General features: G+C 41.1%; 1 protein-coding gene across 1 annotated transcript in view; it reads right to left on the minus strand.

Annotated features, from left to right (window-relative positions):
• Positions 1–11,665, minus strand: part of EFCAB2 (EF-hand calcium binding domain 2) — a 20,095-nt gene extending 8,430 nt beyond the window's left edge. The window contains exons 1-2 of the mRNA XM_008640261.2: positions 11,599–11,665; positions 3,968–4,052 (exon numbers count right to left, since the gene is read on the minus strand). Coding sequence (XP_008638483.1) covers positions 3,968–4,052; positions 11,599–11,665 — 152 coding nt within the window. The remainder of the gene's footprint in view (positions 1–3,967; positions 4,053–11,598) is intronic.
• Positions 11,666–17,844: the final 6,179 nt, after the last annotated feature.

Genomic DNA, 17,844 nt, shown 5'->3' on the forward strand with positions numbered 1-17,844 from the left:
CTGGCAATGCCTCAAAATAGTCTAAGATGAATAACATCACACACTAGAAACAAAAGTATCCTAAAGCTGTAATAAAGCTTTAATGAGACTTATGGTGTGATTAAAAACAAAATAACAGAAGCCTTAATATAGCTTGTGATTTACAATTCAATTCAACAACACAGAAATTTAAGCACATTTGAATATGAATTCACAGTGCTGGTGGTTACCATGATCCACACCCTGTAGTTCCTTCATCTTGACCAGTGGTGAATTTTTTCATTTGGCGCAAAAATCAGATTGCCTAATAAAAATGGTAGATACAAGGAGGAATGACCTTTGTAAAATTTTCATATAACTGTAAGGCCCTGGATGTAGCACACCAAGCATATGCAAAATTTTATGTATAAGTCTATGACCTCCTCAGACAGGTCCCAAGGAGTTCCTATTCTCATTGAAAACATGTGAGAAGAACTACAACAGAGAGAAAAAGGCTGGCTGCACAACACTAGTTACAAAGCAAAGCCCAATCCCACATATCCACAGTGCTATGAAATGAAACCAGCTACTCAAATGACCCTGCCCCTGTGGGTGTGAATGGCCAATGGCCTCAGGGAGGTCAGTCACTCAGACATAATCCTTGTCCATGCATCCTACTTCTAGTATGGATAATACTGTATTTGTTGTTCTCACTCCTGCACTCCCTCATATTTTCCAGCTATTTCCACTATTCTCTGCCTCCACCAGAGCAACATCCAACACAAATCCTGCCTCCTTGCTGTCCCACACTATTTCTGCTCTCACAGACTGCCAGGGATGGGAATGCTACCAGCACCCTCCTGCCTCACCTCACTCACACCCAGCAAAACTGTGACGTGACAGAGGTAAGCCATGCCCTAGAAGAGTCAGCAAGATCTGGCACTGCTGGATGCTGTATCTGGCAGTCTGCATGCGTGCCAGCATGAGGATGTTGCTTGAAGTGTTTGTGGTAAAAAAGTCAGGTCCCATTTGGTAATAACATGGAATTTAAAGGACCTGATAGGAAACTGTACTTTGCTCCCAGCCACTTCCTCTCACTTAATTCAGCAGCTGCAGTTTCTGCTGTGTAGTTTCTAGAATACAAAAATGATGGTTAAAATCAAGTTTATGATCATACAAGTTTTGTAACACAGATGCAATGAAAATTTTGGGTCATGGTTTTCACCCTACATATAACACTTCCAAATTACAAGATTTGCAGTATCACAAAAGTCCTTGACTGAGGGATGTGAAACATGCATAAAACAATACCATCTTCCTCATGCTTAATTTCTTACTAATTTGTATTTGCACTAGGAGTCTTGGAATACCAATGTTGGCCTGTCAAACCAGAGTAATTTTCCATTCTTCACGGGTATCTGATATTTCAGGCAGTAACACTGATACAGCTACAATTGTGGTTAAGAATTGTGCTGTGCTGCCACCTTCTGATACAAGATAACCGGCCATTAATAATCCCATTTGTGATACAGCCCTGCAATATGAACCTAGGAATAAATACACAATTAGTTTTTGTTCACTGTCTGTATCTGTACTATGCCAAAAATTAATGTAAAATTGTGCATTTACTATGTTACTTTTGGATGTCCCCTGTCTGAATGAATACATTTTAAAAAGAGTCTATTTGTATCATTTCATTGTTGTAACATGCTCTCAAGTTGTATATCCATATATAACAGAGTGAGAAGTGGAGAAAACTCTACAGCTGTTTAGCCAAGACTGCAGATGTCAATGACAAACAAGCAATGAGTATGCCATGATGCAGTGAGGGCTGGGGGCCCCCAAGGCTGGAGGGTGGTAGTGGTGGGGACTCTGCCCCAGAGCAGGCAGCCAGGACCCATCTTACTGCCCAGCCAGGAGCAGGGCACCAGGGGGCACCGGGACAGCACCGGGCATCAGGCACCTCCCTGGGCATGGACCAAGAGATTTAAGTGATGACTCTCCCCTAAAGAGCCCTATGGACAAGGAAACAGCAACTATACTGAGTGTGGAGACATATCCTAAAACTCTCCCCATGGAGCATAGCTGAAAAACCATTGCTTCTACAAAATACCTGCAATTTCTTAAATTTAGAGGCATTAGTAAGCATGCATTGCTACAACCATCACATAAATACTCTGCACATCTCTTTCCTCTCTATAATGTAGAAAAGGTGTTCAGAACATTTATTTTTCAATTTGTCTTCATGAGAATGTCTAATGACAACAATTTCACCAGTTCTCACACTCCATTGTAGTGTTTATACTCAATAACTGATTTAGAATTAAAACGATATTCTTTTGAAAATAGTAACTGAAAATATGAAAAATTACTCCAGTAAATTTTCATAACAACAGCTTATAACCTCAGAACCTGCTCCCTGAGACATAAACATGTGGTTTATGTATTTTATATCAAAAGCCGTATTGTCATGTGTATGAATGTTTATGTTAAAATTAAGTAGCACTGTCAAATATTCAAACTTTACAAATGCCAGAATTAAGATCATCTAGAAATTTTTTTATTTGACACCCTTTAGCCCTGTATCTTGCAGCCAGTTATGCCCCGATCAGTCTAACAGTCCAAGTTTTTATCTTCCACTGAACTTCCACCTCCTTGCTCAGACATATATTTTGTCTGTTTTTCCATAACATTGCAAGGTAAAGGTACAGTGCACGCAGTTCTCCCTCCAGACTCCCATGTGTGCACCATTTCCCCAGTTCTGGTCATTCCATTTCAAAAAGGAGAAATCTGAACAAGAAGAAGCACCAAAAAGAATGGCCAGAACTATAGAATAGCATCTCCTAAGTGATTAAGCACATCCAGACTCTTCAGGCTTAAACTACTGTGATAGAAGATGAATGCGACAGCCAGGTACAAATTCATTAATGAGAAGATTAGTAGAGAACAATTCTTCACTATTTATCATAACATAGAAAAAAATAAACCAGGGGCCACTCAAATCATGATGTAACAGATGTAAAAAACCAACAAGAGTTTCTGTATATTTGTTCAATTTCTTGTGACCTTAGACCTCTTGTCTATTTGCAGCTTCCTCTTGCCCCTTTACTCCCCCAGTTCCAGCATCCCTCTCTCAGGCAAGCTTCAGTCTTCAACCACTGAACAATGCAAAATGTCTGTTAAACAAGCAAAGACACGCTTCTCCAATCAGGGCCAAAAGGACAGGTTCAATTACATTTTCTGGTAAAGTAGATGCCAGTTTAGGGAACCCATGGAGAGAGGAAACCACGCTAGAGCAGGTTTGCTGGTAGGACTTGTGGCCCTGCAAGGGACCCACGCTGGAACAGTCTGTTCCTGAAGGACTGTGTCCCATGGAAGGGACCCAGGCTGTGGCAGTTTGTGATGAACTGCAGCCATGGGAAGAACCCATGCTGGAGAAGTTCATGGAGGACTGTCCCATGGGAGAGACCCCACGCTGGGGAAGAGTGTGAGGAGTCCTTCCCCTGAGCAGGGAGGAGTGGCAGTGACTATGTGTGATGAACTGACTGTAACCCTTACTGCCCATCTCCCTGCGTTGCTGTGGGAAGGAGATAGAGAATCGTGAATAAAGTTTAGCCCAGGAAAGGAGGCCAGGGGAAGGTGTTTTTAAAGATTTGGTTTTACTTCTCATTATTCCTACCCTGATTTGATTGGTAATAAATTAATTTTCCCAAAGTCAAGTCAGTTTTGCCCATGATGCTAATTGGTAAGTGATCTTTCCCTGCCCTTATCTCGATCCATAAGCATTTTGTCATATTTCCTCTCCCACGTTCCACTGAAGAGAGGAGTGATGGAGCAGCTTCAGTGGGCATCTGGCATCCATCAAAGGTCAACCCACCACAAACATACTTGTCAAAACAGGGCCAAAAGAACTGTTTCAATGACATTTTCTGGTAATGGGATGCCAGTTTAGGGAGCTATTTATCTCTATGTTAGATTCTGTAATATTTTTGTGAATATATTTACAAACCTGACATCCACAGTTTTATTGGATTCACGGTCAAACACCTCAAAAGCTTCTGTAATCTTTTTCTCAATTTCAGCTACTATGCCATCTGCAAAAAGAAACATAAAAAAAAAAAAGATTCACTGAGCTGTTGCAACTAATTTATTTCCAATTTGAGACTTACGACAGCAGAAGCACCAAAACTGATAAAGGGCAAACAGGAAAGGTACTTTGAAAAAGCAGAAGTTATTAGGAAAAACCCCCACTCTAAATGCAGGATCTGTCATTTATATTACTAATATTGCCTTGCTAAGGCTCTGCAGCTACATCAAGTCAATGTAGCTGCATGAACACACAGCTGCCCAGGTGTGGACCCTGCCCAGAGTGTGCCACAGCTCACTCTGGACCACAAGCCTGAGCCCTCCCTGGATGCCATTGTGCCAGTGGAAGTAGGAAGACAAACATGGGGCCAGGCCTGCCCTGAGATGGGGTTGAGTCACTTCATGCAGGTTCCTGCATCCAGGGAAACAAAAGTGCTCTCATGTCTACTCAGTTAGTCATAATGTATGAAAAGCTGGGAACCAGGCATGAAGAGATGTATAAGATATGTGCACAGTGAATGTGGCTCATGGTAAATAATTCATAGTAAGAGTTTGGAAAGGAAGAAAATCTCAGCAAAGTAACTTGCTGCATTTGTTTTTTATATCTCAACCTCAAAGAACAGGGAAAGAAGAACCACAACTTATCACAGATGTATCTCGTATAAGCCAGAAACTGCATTCTTGGGGCAGGCTAAGAACCAGGAAATAAATTCTGAAGAAAAAAATATAAGGAGAGGAAAGGGTCTATCTCAAAAGAAAAACTCCCTGGCAAGAAAGCTGAGGTAAGAAAAATAGTGAACTGGTAGCCCATTTATTAGTTTGACTCCAAATGACAGAATATAGGAAGCAAAGTGACATGGAGATGACTTTTTGGTCCCTGTGGCTAAATACAGCCCCAAAATCCGTTTTGCAAACCAGGTCCCGGGAGGCAGCATTTTTTAAGCTAGCCCCCAAGCCTCCACAGAGGTTCCACAGGGAAAATCTGAATGACGGCCAAATTGCGATTGGTATGAGGGACACTTGTTTTCTCATTTTCATACTTGTCTTCTGTATTTTCAATACAAAAAGCAAAACGTAGCTCTCCTGTAGTAGACAACATACTTCCTTTTTTAGCTGATGTGGTGTTAACTGCTGTTGAGCACCTCTGGCCAACATTAAGCCACCAGATCTTTTTTCTGCAGGCATAACAAATTCATACCTAGTTTTCTACAATCCCAATTGTTTGGGAACCCCTGGGGCTGTAGTGTGCAATCATTTTTTCATTTGCTTTCTTGCCCTCGCGACAGAAATGTCATTTTGCTGACAAAGGGTATCAGAACTAAACATAGCTGAATGATACATTGGCTTTGTGATCTCCCTCTCTTTATCTTGACCCATGAGCTTTTTTATTGTGGTTTCTCCCCCTGTGCAGTTGAGGAGGGCAGAGAGAGGCTGGGTGGCTGCCCAGCAGCTGGCCAAGGCCAGCCCATCAGGCTGCAAGCACTTCAACGCAGCAGTGGATTGACCCGGATATGAGGAACCTCTTCTGCAAGTAGAAGAGAGGTGCATCCCCTCATAAAGCTACAGCTGCCTGCTGCTTTCCATCTGTGTTTGATACTGAACTCCCCAGAGGATACACAAAGAGAAGATAGGTAGGAACATATCCTATATTCCTCTCTGTTACTTTATTCCCCTAAAGCATGGGCAGGTATGTGTGCGATGGATTGGAGACTGGAGCTCACTGAGGAAGAGGAGCCCTGTGCAGTCCCCAGGCACAGGACAAGCTGTATTCTTTCCACAGCCTTGAAACAGCCTCAAAAAAACCCACAGTTAAATCTAAGTGGACCTGATTCCTTGCAGAAAAGTTCCTAAAGACTCTCAAACTACAAATTTGATGGGTTTTTTTCTGGTTACTTCAAAGAGTCTTGGATCTTGTCTCCCATGTAGACTTGGAGTTTAGTTCTTGACATCAGGCACTTCAATTGTACACTGCAACTTGCAATAGAGAAATGTTGAAGGAATATTTATAGCTGTATATTCTTGGCATGATGTGTGAGACTTCTGTAGAAATAAAAATTAGCCAAGAGAAGGCAGAGAGAGATTTTAAGTACTGGAACTCTGTAGGCATCCAGCCTTTCAAAGTTTTTTTCCATGAAAACAGTATACACTAATCTCACCTGTTTGAAGAGGCCTGACAAAGAAAGGTCCTGAAATTGAATGAACTTGATTTAATCTAGGTACAGATAATCTCTATCTCTTCCAAGAACTGAGAGGAAATTGTGGCTAAGAGCCATATCCCTGGAAGAAAACATAATATGTTGTTGTCCTCTCAAAGACTCTCTGTGAGATGAGTAAACACCTAAAAAGCTACTGGCTAAATCTGTCGTCTTCCCTCCAGGAATGAAAGCCAAAGATGTCCAAGACAGTTCAGGATGGCAAAGCTATTTATCTGAAAAATCCAATAATTCACTCTAAACCTCTCTTTGCGATGGAAAAGGACATGGATTCCAACTCTAGAATAAGAAATGGGTGAAGCTTTAAAATTACCCCTTCAAGAAGGGCATTAAGAGACAAGACACGCAGTTAACTCAGCGGATGTGATGTTCCAATGTACTGAAATGATTCTGTACAAGGAGACTCTCCACCACAGGTAGATCAAAGTTCCATGTTGCCTTGTGGGCAGTGTTCTAGCAGTTTTTTGGGACAGAAATACCCACACTCTGACAGAATAAGATTTCACTCACTTATTCTATTAACTAGAAAAACAATACGCAGTATCAAGGATAAAATTATCTCACTACTTGTAATGGTTTAAATAAATAAACATTGAAACATACCATGCCAAAAAGGACTCCAATACCTACATCTACTTATTCCCTCAAAAGAATCCTGTTAGTATGATGTATTATTTCCATTTTTATGCTGTTAAAATGCTTGAGATACTCCTCATTGTTGTCCCATCCTAATTTATTTTCCTACCACATATGCAATAAGAAGAAAAAAAGTCTTAAAATCTGTTTCTCAGATACATTAAGTGTAATTTCTAGTGTACTCACTAGCAGTTTTCTTTCCTGTACTATCCTTTGCTATTTTCCCATTTTGTTTAGTGTGAAATAGATAAAAGCTCTAGATATGCCAGGTAAGTACAACTGACAGAGAGCTGGGACTCCCAAGTCAATTCTGATGGTTCTTTCAAAATGAATTGTTTCTCTTCAGCTTGTCCAGACTGTTCCCCAGCACTCGGAAGCCCATTTGAAGCCATCCCTTAAGCAGAACACCTGCCTCAGTTGTAACATTTCTTCTGCAAAGACCACACTTTCAGCCTTTGTAGGGAACAGAAACCATTAGGTAGACATGGCTGTGCCAGACTCTTGAGTAATAAGAATTTTCAAAAGGGATTTCTAGTTGATGCAATCTGCTAGATTCTACCATTCACTTAATGTATGAGCTTGCTCTCTTTCTTTCCTTGGGGCCAGTTGCTCTGATGGTTCAAAAAGCCAATCCTTTCTTTGACTAAAGAGAAATTATGTGCAGAAAAAAAGAGTTATCATAAGAAGAGGTAGTCCAGCATTAAACAACCACCTAAAATGCTGGGGAGCAGCATCTGTCTGTTGGTCACAAGGAAAGATTTAGACCCAGTGCATCCTGATGAACCTATTTACACTATGAAATACTTTTAAACTCTTTTTATGCTTCTTAAAAGTAAAATTAAGGGCTGATTTGTAGAAGTTCCAGTGGACTTGAGTTTATTACCTACTGTTACTGCTCACACACCTTCCACACTATTCTTTATAAACATAAATTTAGGTGTATTGTAATAAATATTGTCAACTTTATATTTAAACTCCTATATGCATGTGGATATCTTATTAATTACTCCATCCTCTTTCCATGGTACTACAAGCACATGTAAGGAAACCCCTGAGGTCTCTGCTGACTGGAACTCTTTCTCACATGGGGCTGCCTTGTCAGTCTGAAGGGACAAGGGACATAACCAGGTAACCCCAACTCAGTGACAATTTCAGAGTCATTTACATGTTCTTATTCCAGTTTTATTTAAAGTGCTGTAATCAACAGCTCTTTTGTAGATTTCCCCATCCGGTAACTGGGGCTTATCAGCTGGAAGTACAAAATGTTATCAGTGGCTTTATACTCCAGCATCATTGCTTTTCTTTTCCACTAGCCATTATTTCAACCAAAAAAGTAGGCAGCAACCTAGGTCCTGTCAGAGGAACTGGGAATGAGATACAAAGACTGCCATGAAGAAGAAGGAACATTTTGAAGAAGGTAATGGACATGAGAGGGGATGTGTCTGTGCAAGCAGCCACATAAAAAAATGTGCATCTTTTAAATCCCCTGCAATCTGCACTCAACTTCAGTCAACATCCTATTTCTGCTCACAGATTCAACTTACTGTTTTTAACCACCTTCTCCTCTCTACTCCAACACTTCCATAAAGCTCCTATGACCACTCTTCGCATGCTTTTAGGATGAAAGAGATGAACTAAAAACCAAAAGAGATTTGCCAACACTGTTTTACGTGACCTCTCCCAGAATCCTTCACAAAACCACAAATGGAAATAAGGGCATAAGAACTGGAAAAAAAAACCCAACAAAAAACTCAGAAACTGACAGTAGTTCTAAGGAGAAGAAATGTACAATGTATATTTGCTTAAATACAAAGGAAAAAAAAACAATAAGAGACTTCACAATTCAAACTCTGAGGAGGTTATCAATGAGCTCTTATGAGATCTAATCAGGCTTTTAAGTAAGTTCTAAATGGACCATCAGCTAGGTCAAGATATTCAAAAGCTGTCACAATACTCAGCATCACCTGTACAGGTGAATTCTCAAACATTCTCAAATAAGCTCATCAGTTTTATCAAGGCATGGTGTTTCCAGAATAAAAATGGAAAGCCAGTATGGTCTCATATCATGAATTCTTGGTGACGATATAAGCAATCTGCCACAAACATTTGGGTTGCATTCATATGAAGTGTGGGAAGCTTGGCTGACATAAAAATAATTCAGAAATCTTGCCCCACCCCAAAAAAGAAAACCTTACATCATTTAACTAATTCTGTTTTAAGGAAATTACTGAGGAATGGGAACATGGAGAAAACCATCCTGAGGGCACTTGAATCTGACTTATTGGCAAGATCCTTCTGCCTGCAGAGGAAAAGGCATGAACTAACTTTTTTCCTAGTGACCTTCTCAATTCCAGAGGAAGCTAAATGTACAGTCAGCCTAATATGCTGAACCAGCAAGTGTATGCCATGCTCTAACAATATCAAGCTAAGAGAAATATTGTCTTCTCTACTCTGTACCTCCAGAAGCATGTATAATATTAATATATTAGGTATCAGAAAAGAAAGGAATAGGATTAAGCTGTAAGCTTGCAGAATAGGCAATGTTGTTCAGTTGTGTTTTGTGATACCTAATTAAATATTTAAGACATGTAATCATTGAATACTCTGCATTCTAGAAAGACAAATCAAGAAGATTTTGAAGCAAAACAAGAGGTGTATAGAGCTTGATTCCTCCAAAGAAGGGGTAAACCTCTTCCTGAACTGCAATCCAAAGAAAACAGATTGATGCAAAGTATGGATGGCACCAATGAGAAAAGTGTCACCTGAGTTTAGACATTCAGATTAAGTGAAGAGATAAAATACACAGCTTTGTGACATTTCATATATGTCAGTTCCCAAGAATTGACCAGGCTGATGTCTTCACTGGCTGCAACACCTACTCCAGTTTGGGATGCAAGCTATGGCCTGCAGACTTGGGAGAGGGATAATGCTTTCCCTCCTACAAAAGAAGCATCCTATGTTATCACAGATTATACTCAGGCAATCTGAATTTCAGTCTGTTTTAAAAAAAAAATCTTAACAGGTTTATGTAGAGATCACTTTCAAGCATTCCCAAAGAAGCAAAAATGAAAACTCAAGAACAGCAAAAGCTTTTTCTTTCATGTTTTTCAGAATTGTTGAGAAGTAGCCGTGTCATTGCTCCCCATTGCTTATGTTTGTCCCAGCATACACCATGTGATATCCAGATAACAAGCAAAGCTCATCACCAGTGTGAACAAAACCAAAACCCTGCACTCATCATCGTGAATGCGAGCAACCTTGGACCAAGAGCATCACCTCACGCTGCTGTCATATCTCTTCTCCTAATGGCAGTACAAGTGAGAGCTGAAAAGTTACCTGGTTGTTTCCACCATAGTAACTGCCTTATGGAAAACCAACAGAGAATAAAAGTAAAGGGACTACATTTAAAAATAGAGACAGAATGGAGCTTTCAGAGTGGAGCAATCAGAATGATCTTTGCACAGACCCATGGCACCTCATGTGAACAGCCACAAGAAGAAAACCACCAACAGCAAATAGACTTTTTTAAAAATCAGGTAAATAATTTGATGTCTGATATTAAAATACAGGCTGTCAGTTTGATGCCTGTGGAAAAAGTTAACTGCAAAAGCTACTTCATATTCTGACAGAAAAATATTAAACACAATTTTTCCTTTTTGTCTTCTTTACATAAGACAATTGTAGCATGGGCAAAATAGTGATGTAAAAAGAAAGCACTATCTTGACTCCAGTCTTGGCTACAAAAATGAAATTATTTTATAGAATTCTGATAGCAATAAAAAAATTAAGAGTTCAGATCAACTCTGGAAATATCTTGTTCACTTCCTTTAGAAGTAGACAAATTCATTAAAGACTTGTAAAAAATTACACAGCAACTGTTCATTTCAACCTCAAAGTTGAAAAATGTACTAATATACCAATTTGCAAAAGGTATCTAGGTTGTGGTAGTCAGTTGACAGCAAATCCCGAAGTTACAAGTTGCCAGTAACTTTACCTAATGAAACAAGATATCCTGAATATAATCCTGGGTTTTGACTGTTCAGTAGATGGCATTTTAAATGCCATGGCATTCTAATCTACCATTGATTCAGATGTTTCAATACATGTGGGAATCAAAACTAACTAAATTAATGGGGCAATTAACAACTCATTCAACTGCTGAGAAAAAAGTACAGAAGCTATTGCTGCCTTGATAAGCAGTCAAACTTCTAGTTGCTCAAAAAATTCTTAAACTACTTGACAGCGTAACATAGAACAAAATAGGCCATGGAGAATGCCACATCAAGCTGGGAAAGAAGTCATAAATAGTCAGTGTCTTCCATCACCTAGAATTTCCAAAGGTGTTTAAACCCATAGTTCACACTACCTCTTAACACAGCTCATATTAAAATGTCATTGAGTTGAAAGGGAATATCTGCCACTGACAAAGTTCTTGTCCCAGCCATCTCTCCTCAGAGGTGATGGAGTCATGGACAATCCCATCTACTGTCCTCTCTCCTGGATCAGACATGATTCTTCATCAGCAGAAAAAGCATTTCTTTCCCTCATGGTACACATTCTTGTCAGTTATCAAGCCCACTTTAATGCTGTCACTTCTGGTTGCTCCTGCAAGATGCCATTATTTTCCCTGGTCTTTGCTGGGCAGACAGTGCCCACAGCAGTCCAGAGAGATCACTCTGTATCCTCAGTCCTTGATAACTCATACCTGTCTGCCCTGAGTCATTATGATATAACACCTTGAACAGCTGCTCTATTAAACTTGACTCCCACATCCTGACCAGCATCCTCTTTGCTTGCTCTGTCCAAAGCTTACATTTCTTAATTCTGTGTTTCTTAAAGCCGGAGGATGCAGATGGCAAAGTATGTCAGCATGAAGGCCCAGTGGAACTACAACCACTTCCTGGGCTTTCTGCAGGTCATGGAGAAGGGCAAAATATGAGGGATACCCTTGCTACCTCTGCAAATTCCTTAAGAGATCCTTGCTCCAAAACAAAATTGTCTATTTGTTGGAGGGGACCAACAAACGATTATTCTCTGCATGTTCGGCTCTCTTCATGTGCCTGCCCTACAGGCAAGAAAATCCTTCCTTCCTGCTGCTCAAAGAGTTCCTGAGCACCTTGTTGGTGAGGGCAAGCTCAGTCTACACACTCCTGGGACATACTGAGGCAGAACACAACAGGGAAAAATCATTCCCTTGTAGGCAGCTAGTCTGAGTGATGCAACACAGGTATATATCAATCCACACACTTCCCATATCCCAGGAAAAGCTCAGCAAAATATGCCCTGATGTTTTGACTATACACAATCTGTGCAGATATGCTATATCTGCATATATATCTACAGATGCTGAAGCATCAGTCTTCGTAAGTATCAGCAGAAAAGCCTGTAATCCTGGGAAGTGATCAAGGAATACTACCTGGCTATACTAAGATAGAGTTCAGTCTTGTCAAACCTAAAGCACTGAGGTTTGATGAGTGAGCAATTTCTCTGTTTTTTGGGGGGTTTTTTTGTCTGGTAGGATGATACAGAAGGACTCCTTCCTACTTTCACTGAATGAATTCACAGAATGAATTTGTGATTTGATCTGCATCAAAGAGGAGAGCTGGAGGTGCAGTGGCTGGTTTATTGGTATGACCATGCATCTGGGATGTAGAGTGCATCATGTTCCAGGTCAAAGCAATTAAGATGACAGAGACTCTGGCAGGGATTCCTGAGTGGCCCATAGCAGCAGCTAGCTGAGATAGGCTAGCCCAGGTCTTGGAAGTGTGTAGGCTGGGGCAAGAACTTGGCTACAGCTCCAAATTCTCCGGCTGATTAAGTGTTTTGGGCCTACTAGCATGTCTAGGAAAAAAATCAGAAAAGAAAAAAATAAGTTGGCCCATTTGCAGTTAAAATTGCAAGACATTCTGATACATTTTCTAATGAGTAATTTTTAAGCCATTCTAGAGCATTCCTTTTACATCTACAAGGAAGATATTCCAGTGGAGGTCATCATCCACTACCTTGCTGGTGATAGTGGGCAGAAACCCTTCCACCCGAAAATGCAATGCAAGTTGGATTCCCACATACATAGCAGCACAGGCAGGTTTTCTGCTCTCTGTTTTGACCAGCCAGGATGACACTGGGCGGGGAGATTACTATGATTACCACCTTTAAGCAGCAGGGAAATGCGCAAGCAAATACTTGGCACCCAACCCTTCTCCAGCTCCAACTTACTGTTGCTCTGCTCCTGCTCCACATCCTGGCACAGCCCTGAGCTCCTCCTGTTATCCCCCGTGGTCCCTTGCTGGGGGTACCACAGCTTATGCCGTGATAAGCACCTCTCTGTGTGACTTCATAGCTCAGTCTTGCACCTTTCCCTGTAGCTACAGCCTAAAGACTTTCATCGCCACAAGTACAAAATCTTTCTGAGCTCTGAAATACTCAACAGTGAGAGCTAATGTCCTGACCTGATCTTCTTAAGCACCTTACTCCTTGTGTCCTGAGCCACTGTCACCGACCCCCCACTGTAAATAGTGCAGGGTCATGCTGTGAGTTATAACACACATTTTATTGTCTATACCCTCTGGAGAATACATAACACTGGGAAGCAGAAGGAATGCATGCAGTGGCTGCTCTGTGTATGCTCAAACCTCAGATAAAAATTAGGGATAATCTCTTAGAGCTTGAAGGAATCTGGAGTCATCCTTACTTACAGTAGAAACACTTGACAGGCCTCCTGAGCATCTTTCACAATACAACAGCACCTACCCTGGTCCTGGGGGTTTCTCTCTTCCCAGATTTCACACAAGTCTGCTTGCCCACACTTTCTACATTTGTTGTTGCAGAGTCCTTGCAGAAAAGCCAGTTTCTTCTTTTTTCTACCTAGTATTTGGTCAAATGTTGAAATGGATTTTTTTCCTCAAGCCCATTTTAGCCTTCTTGCACTTCTTGGAAGGAAGTTTGATGAGATGGGCCTCAAGACCCTGGGATAGGAAAGTTACAGTGGTATTACAGGACAGAAAAAGCTATTGACTCCTGCATCACAGCAACACACATTTTCATTTGATAAGCTGTCAAACATTTTACCAGAAGTAGCTGTAACATTTTAAAGCAACAATAGAGGCATAGCATGAAATGTTTCACTGCAGCTCTCAGGACCTGGCCCTGCCTGTCTTCCCAAGTAGTCAGCCATAGCCACCGTCCTTTAGTTTCACAGGCCTCACAACTGCTGCAGTTGTGCAGTTACTTCAGAAGCAGTGTGCAATAAGGACTCTTAGGAAGAATCATGTATCTAAATTGGACTTAACTGGTCTCAATCATGACCCGAATTTCAGCCAGCGAAGCACATCATCATTTTTCAGCCAGTCAGCTAGTGGCTAAGTCTGCCTTCACAAAGCCTGGAGCTTCATGAGCCAAAGCAGCAAGCTCTGACTAATACCACTCACCTTAATCATTTGCACAGGTCCAGCTCTAACAGCAAAGCTCTCCTGCTACCTGGTGTCCACAGACAAGTTGCCAAACACTTGCTATTGCATGCAACCAACACTGAGGGCAGTGAAACAACAAGCTTTGTCACATTAACTTGCAGAAATCCTTTCCTTTTGATACAAAAGATCTTCTCTTCTGAGCAGATGATGTCGAGATGCGCCTCTAGTCATCCAAAGCAAGCAAGGAAGTCCAATCTATGCATAGATCTGGATTGCTTTCTGCATGCCTGTGATTCACAGGTAATATACAATGATTATCTTATACTTCATGATGTTATCCTTCCTTCAGTAGAGTGAAAGAAATGTCAGCACTTGACAACTGTTAGCCTGCAAAAAATAACTGTGATACTTTTTTTAAAGTCAATACCAGCTGCATGCAGTGTCCCTTTTCATAAGGCAGAGATAAACTCAGCATAAATCTCCATTAGGAATGTCTTGCACATCCCTGAAATCCCAACTCTGGCAGTTGCACCAGCCAGCACTCCTGTGGCAGCTCAGAGCTGGCAAAAACAGTAATCTCATTGCAATTTGTTCTATATCCCTCATCTCAGCCACACCTGGGATATAATGAAAGAGCTATGTCTAGCCCATAGTTATATCCTCTTTCATCACCAACAGTAACCTGCTCTGCGAGGATATATAGCTCTCCTGGTGATGCTGAGTCTTGCTGTATCTCCAGCTGCTGCTGAAAAAGAACAGCTTACATAGGCTGTGACATGGGCAGAACGCAGCCCCGCTGCTGTGCTCTGGGGTCACAGAAGGCATCTGTCACCTGTCTCCTTGGCTCCGGGACTCTCCACAGTGCTGCCTCCGCAAGCGGATGGCAGAGCCACAAAGGACAACTCCGACACCCACATAGGCACCACACCAAGTTTCACCAAAATGCAGGGATGCACACGCTGCTGTGGGACCCACAAAAGCAGCTCACTCTGACAAGGATGTGGGACAGTCCCAACAGAGCACCATGTCACTTGTCACTGACAATGTACACCTGACTGCATGTGTGGCAGCAGCAAACATCTCATAAACTGAATATGCCTCCTGAACTGCCTCTGCACACTGCTTGCTCAAGTGGTCCAGAACCAGGCACCAGAATCAACTGGATACGAATGCTCTGAGAAGTAATTTATTTCAAACATAAGACGTTATGAAGTTTAACTGCAGTACCACAGTACTGCTGCTAGAACAGAGCAGTATGTAAATGTTCTTCTTTTGAATCTACAACATAATGGGAGAATGAATGGTTTAAGTATGACTTAATACAGGCTGTTATTATGTAATATATCAGAAGCCCTTCAATTTGTCTGACGGTGTCTTAAATGAGTTTAAAAAATTAGTTTCTAGACTGATTGCAATTCTATCTGCGCTAGTCTGTCTTTGCCCAAGCAAAGGAAGACTCTTAGAGTGAAACAAAATGGCAAGGGATTACAGGGGTTTGCTGCAGCTGCCTGGTTTTCAAGGCACTGCCTCGAAAGTATCGCTTACAGTGCTAAATCACTTTCTTTACATACCATGAATGGATACAAACCCCCAATTTTCTTTTTGTTTACCTAAGAGTAACATTCTGAATTTGAACAGCATTTCAGCTGACAACTGACATATACACTTAACATCAATGGGGAATATGACGTTTCTGGCATTCATCATTTCAGACAGGCTAAGCTAAAGAAGAAAGTTAGCAAACTTGGAAAAAAAGGATACAATGTGTTCAAAAATGAACTTCAGAATTCATGTCTGATTTTCAGCCTGACAATCAGCAATAATGGTCCAGAACCTCCTGTGAGCTTACACCAGTGACACAATAATCCTTACCATTTTTAAGATGGTGCTTGGAAAGCTTTTGAAGGTTATGATTCCATACAGCCCTAGGCTGGACTCAAGAAAATCCCCTCCAATCTCACATTCATGAGGCTGTCACATCCTACCTGCACCTATGCAATATTGAACAGTAAAGACAACACATTTCCAAAAAGTTGTGAGTCTGTATTTTCTTAAAGGCAGGCATTTACAATTTAAGGCCGTTTATAAAAATATTTCTGAGACCCATCAGGTAGCACATAATCCTGAGGTTGGTTTGGGACCTCCAGCCCCTCCCCGTGCCAGTAGCTTTTACCTTCCCACTGGATATCTGCGAGCTCCGCTTCTCTGGCCACCTCTGCAGCACCCCAAACCCCACCAACTGACTGTGCCATTCACTTCCCATGTTACTGCCATGCTGAAAACATGGCCCACCCCTCCACAGGCTGGGCTGGGACATCACTGCCGCAGCTCCTGCTTCCCTCAGGTAACCTCACAGGATGTGTAGGAGTGATTTTCAGCTTCTTGCCCCGCCTCAGCCATTATCCCAAGGCAGAAAACAGCAGCACAGCTGGACCCCATGGCAGGATTTGGCCAAGGCAGAGCAATGGTGTGACCAACACTCCTGTCTGCATGGTCACCTCCCAGCTGGGGGCTAAACACTGCCTGTGACAACAGGTTCATGTCATATTTCTGTTACCCAAAAGACCATTTTCCTTCCACAATCTTTTGCCCAACACATTTTATTTCCAATAGCAACAAAGCAGTATCTGTTCACACAAAATACAGGTACTGCTAAACTGAAAAAAACTCCCAACCCCTCAGATCCCAGAGTAATTAGTATGTAGACATGGAAATTCTTAATAACACGTTAACTATTGTTGGAAAGATAATTTGTGGGAGTTCTCGAGCTCACTGGTTGGCATTGTTGAAAAGACAAAGTTTAAAGCTGTTCTTTGCACACCATCCAATTTTTTATGCAATAAATCAGCTAGAAGTTGAGCCAAACTGAAAAATTTCTGCCATTTTATGCACCATGGAAACAAGAAACCTGTCAATCTGCAATTACCTATTCTACATCCATTTGAGATCAATTTCTGCTGTGGGAGTATAGCCAACAGGATCAGATCTACAACCCCTGTTTGTCATGGGAGATGGACATGATTTATTTTTTGTTTCACTCTCAAATAAGTACAAATATTAAAACATAAATCAGATTGGTATCTGGGTGCATGTTAAACTGCATTACAGTCTAATAAAGGCTATAAACTTTTCTCCTCATGTAATTTCTTACAGCAGTGTCAACAAGAGGATATAAAAATATTCAAAGTGTTCATCTATAAATTCCACTGTGATAAAACTGCACACTGATTTCCTAAGTGATCTCATATATTCAGATTTTTGTCTAGAGCTGAAATATTGCTTGCTTGAGCCCTATGAAAGCTACCTATTTTTAACAGCTTATGTTAATTTTGGTTTTTTTCCCCATAAATTAAACACTGCCACTTTTTAAAGTACAGATAATTTGTCTGATGGACTACTTTAGCCTGAAGATTTATTGTGTTTAATTCATAGCTTTTTTACCTTTCAAATGCTGGTGCTCATTTGTGAAACTCTAAAAAATACATTTTAAAATCCTCAATATAGCAAGACCTCTAAAAGAACTCACATGCATCATGTGCAGC

The sequence above is a fragment of the Corvus brachyrhynchos genome, unplaced genomic scaffold (assembly GCF_000691975.1).
Source record: "Corvus brachyrhynchos isolate BGI_N302 unplaced genomic scaffold, ASM69197v1 scaffold31, whole genome shotgun sequence".
Classification (NCBI taxonomy): Eukaryota; Metazoa; Chordata; class Aves; order Passeriformes; family Corvidae; genus Corvus; species Corvus brachyrhynchos.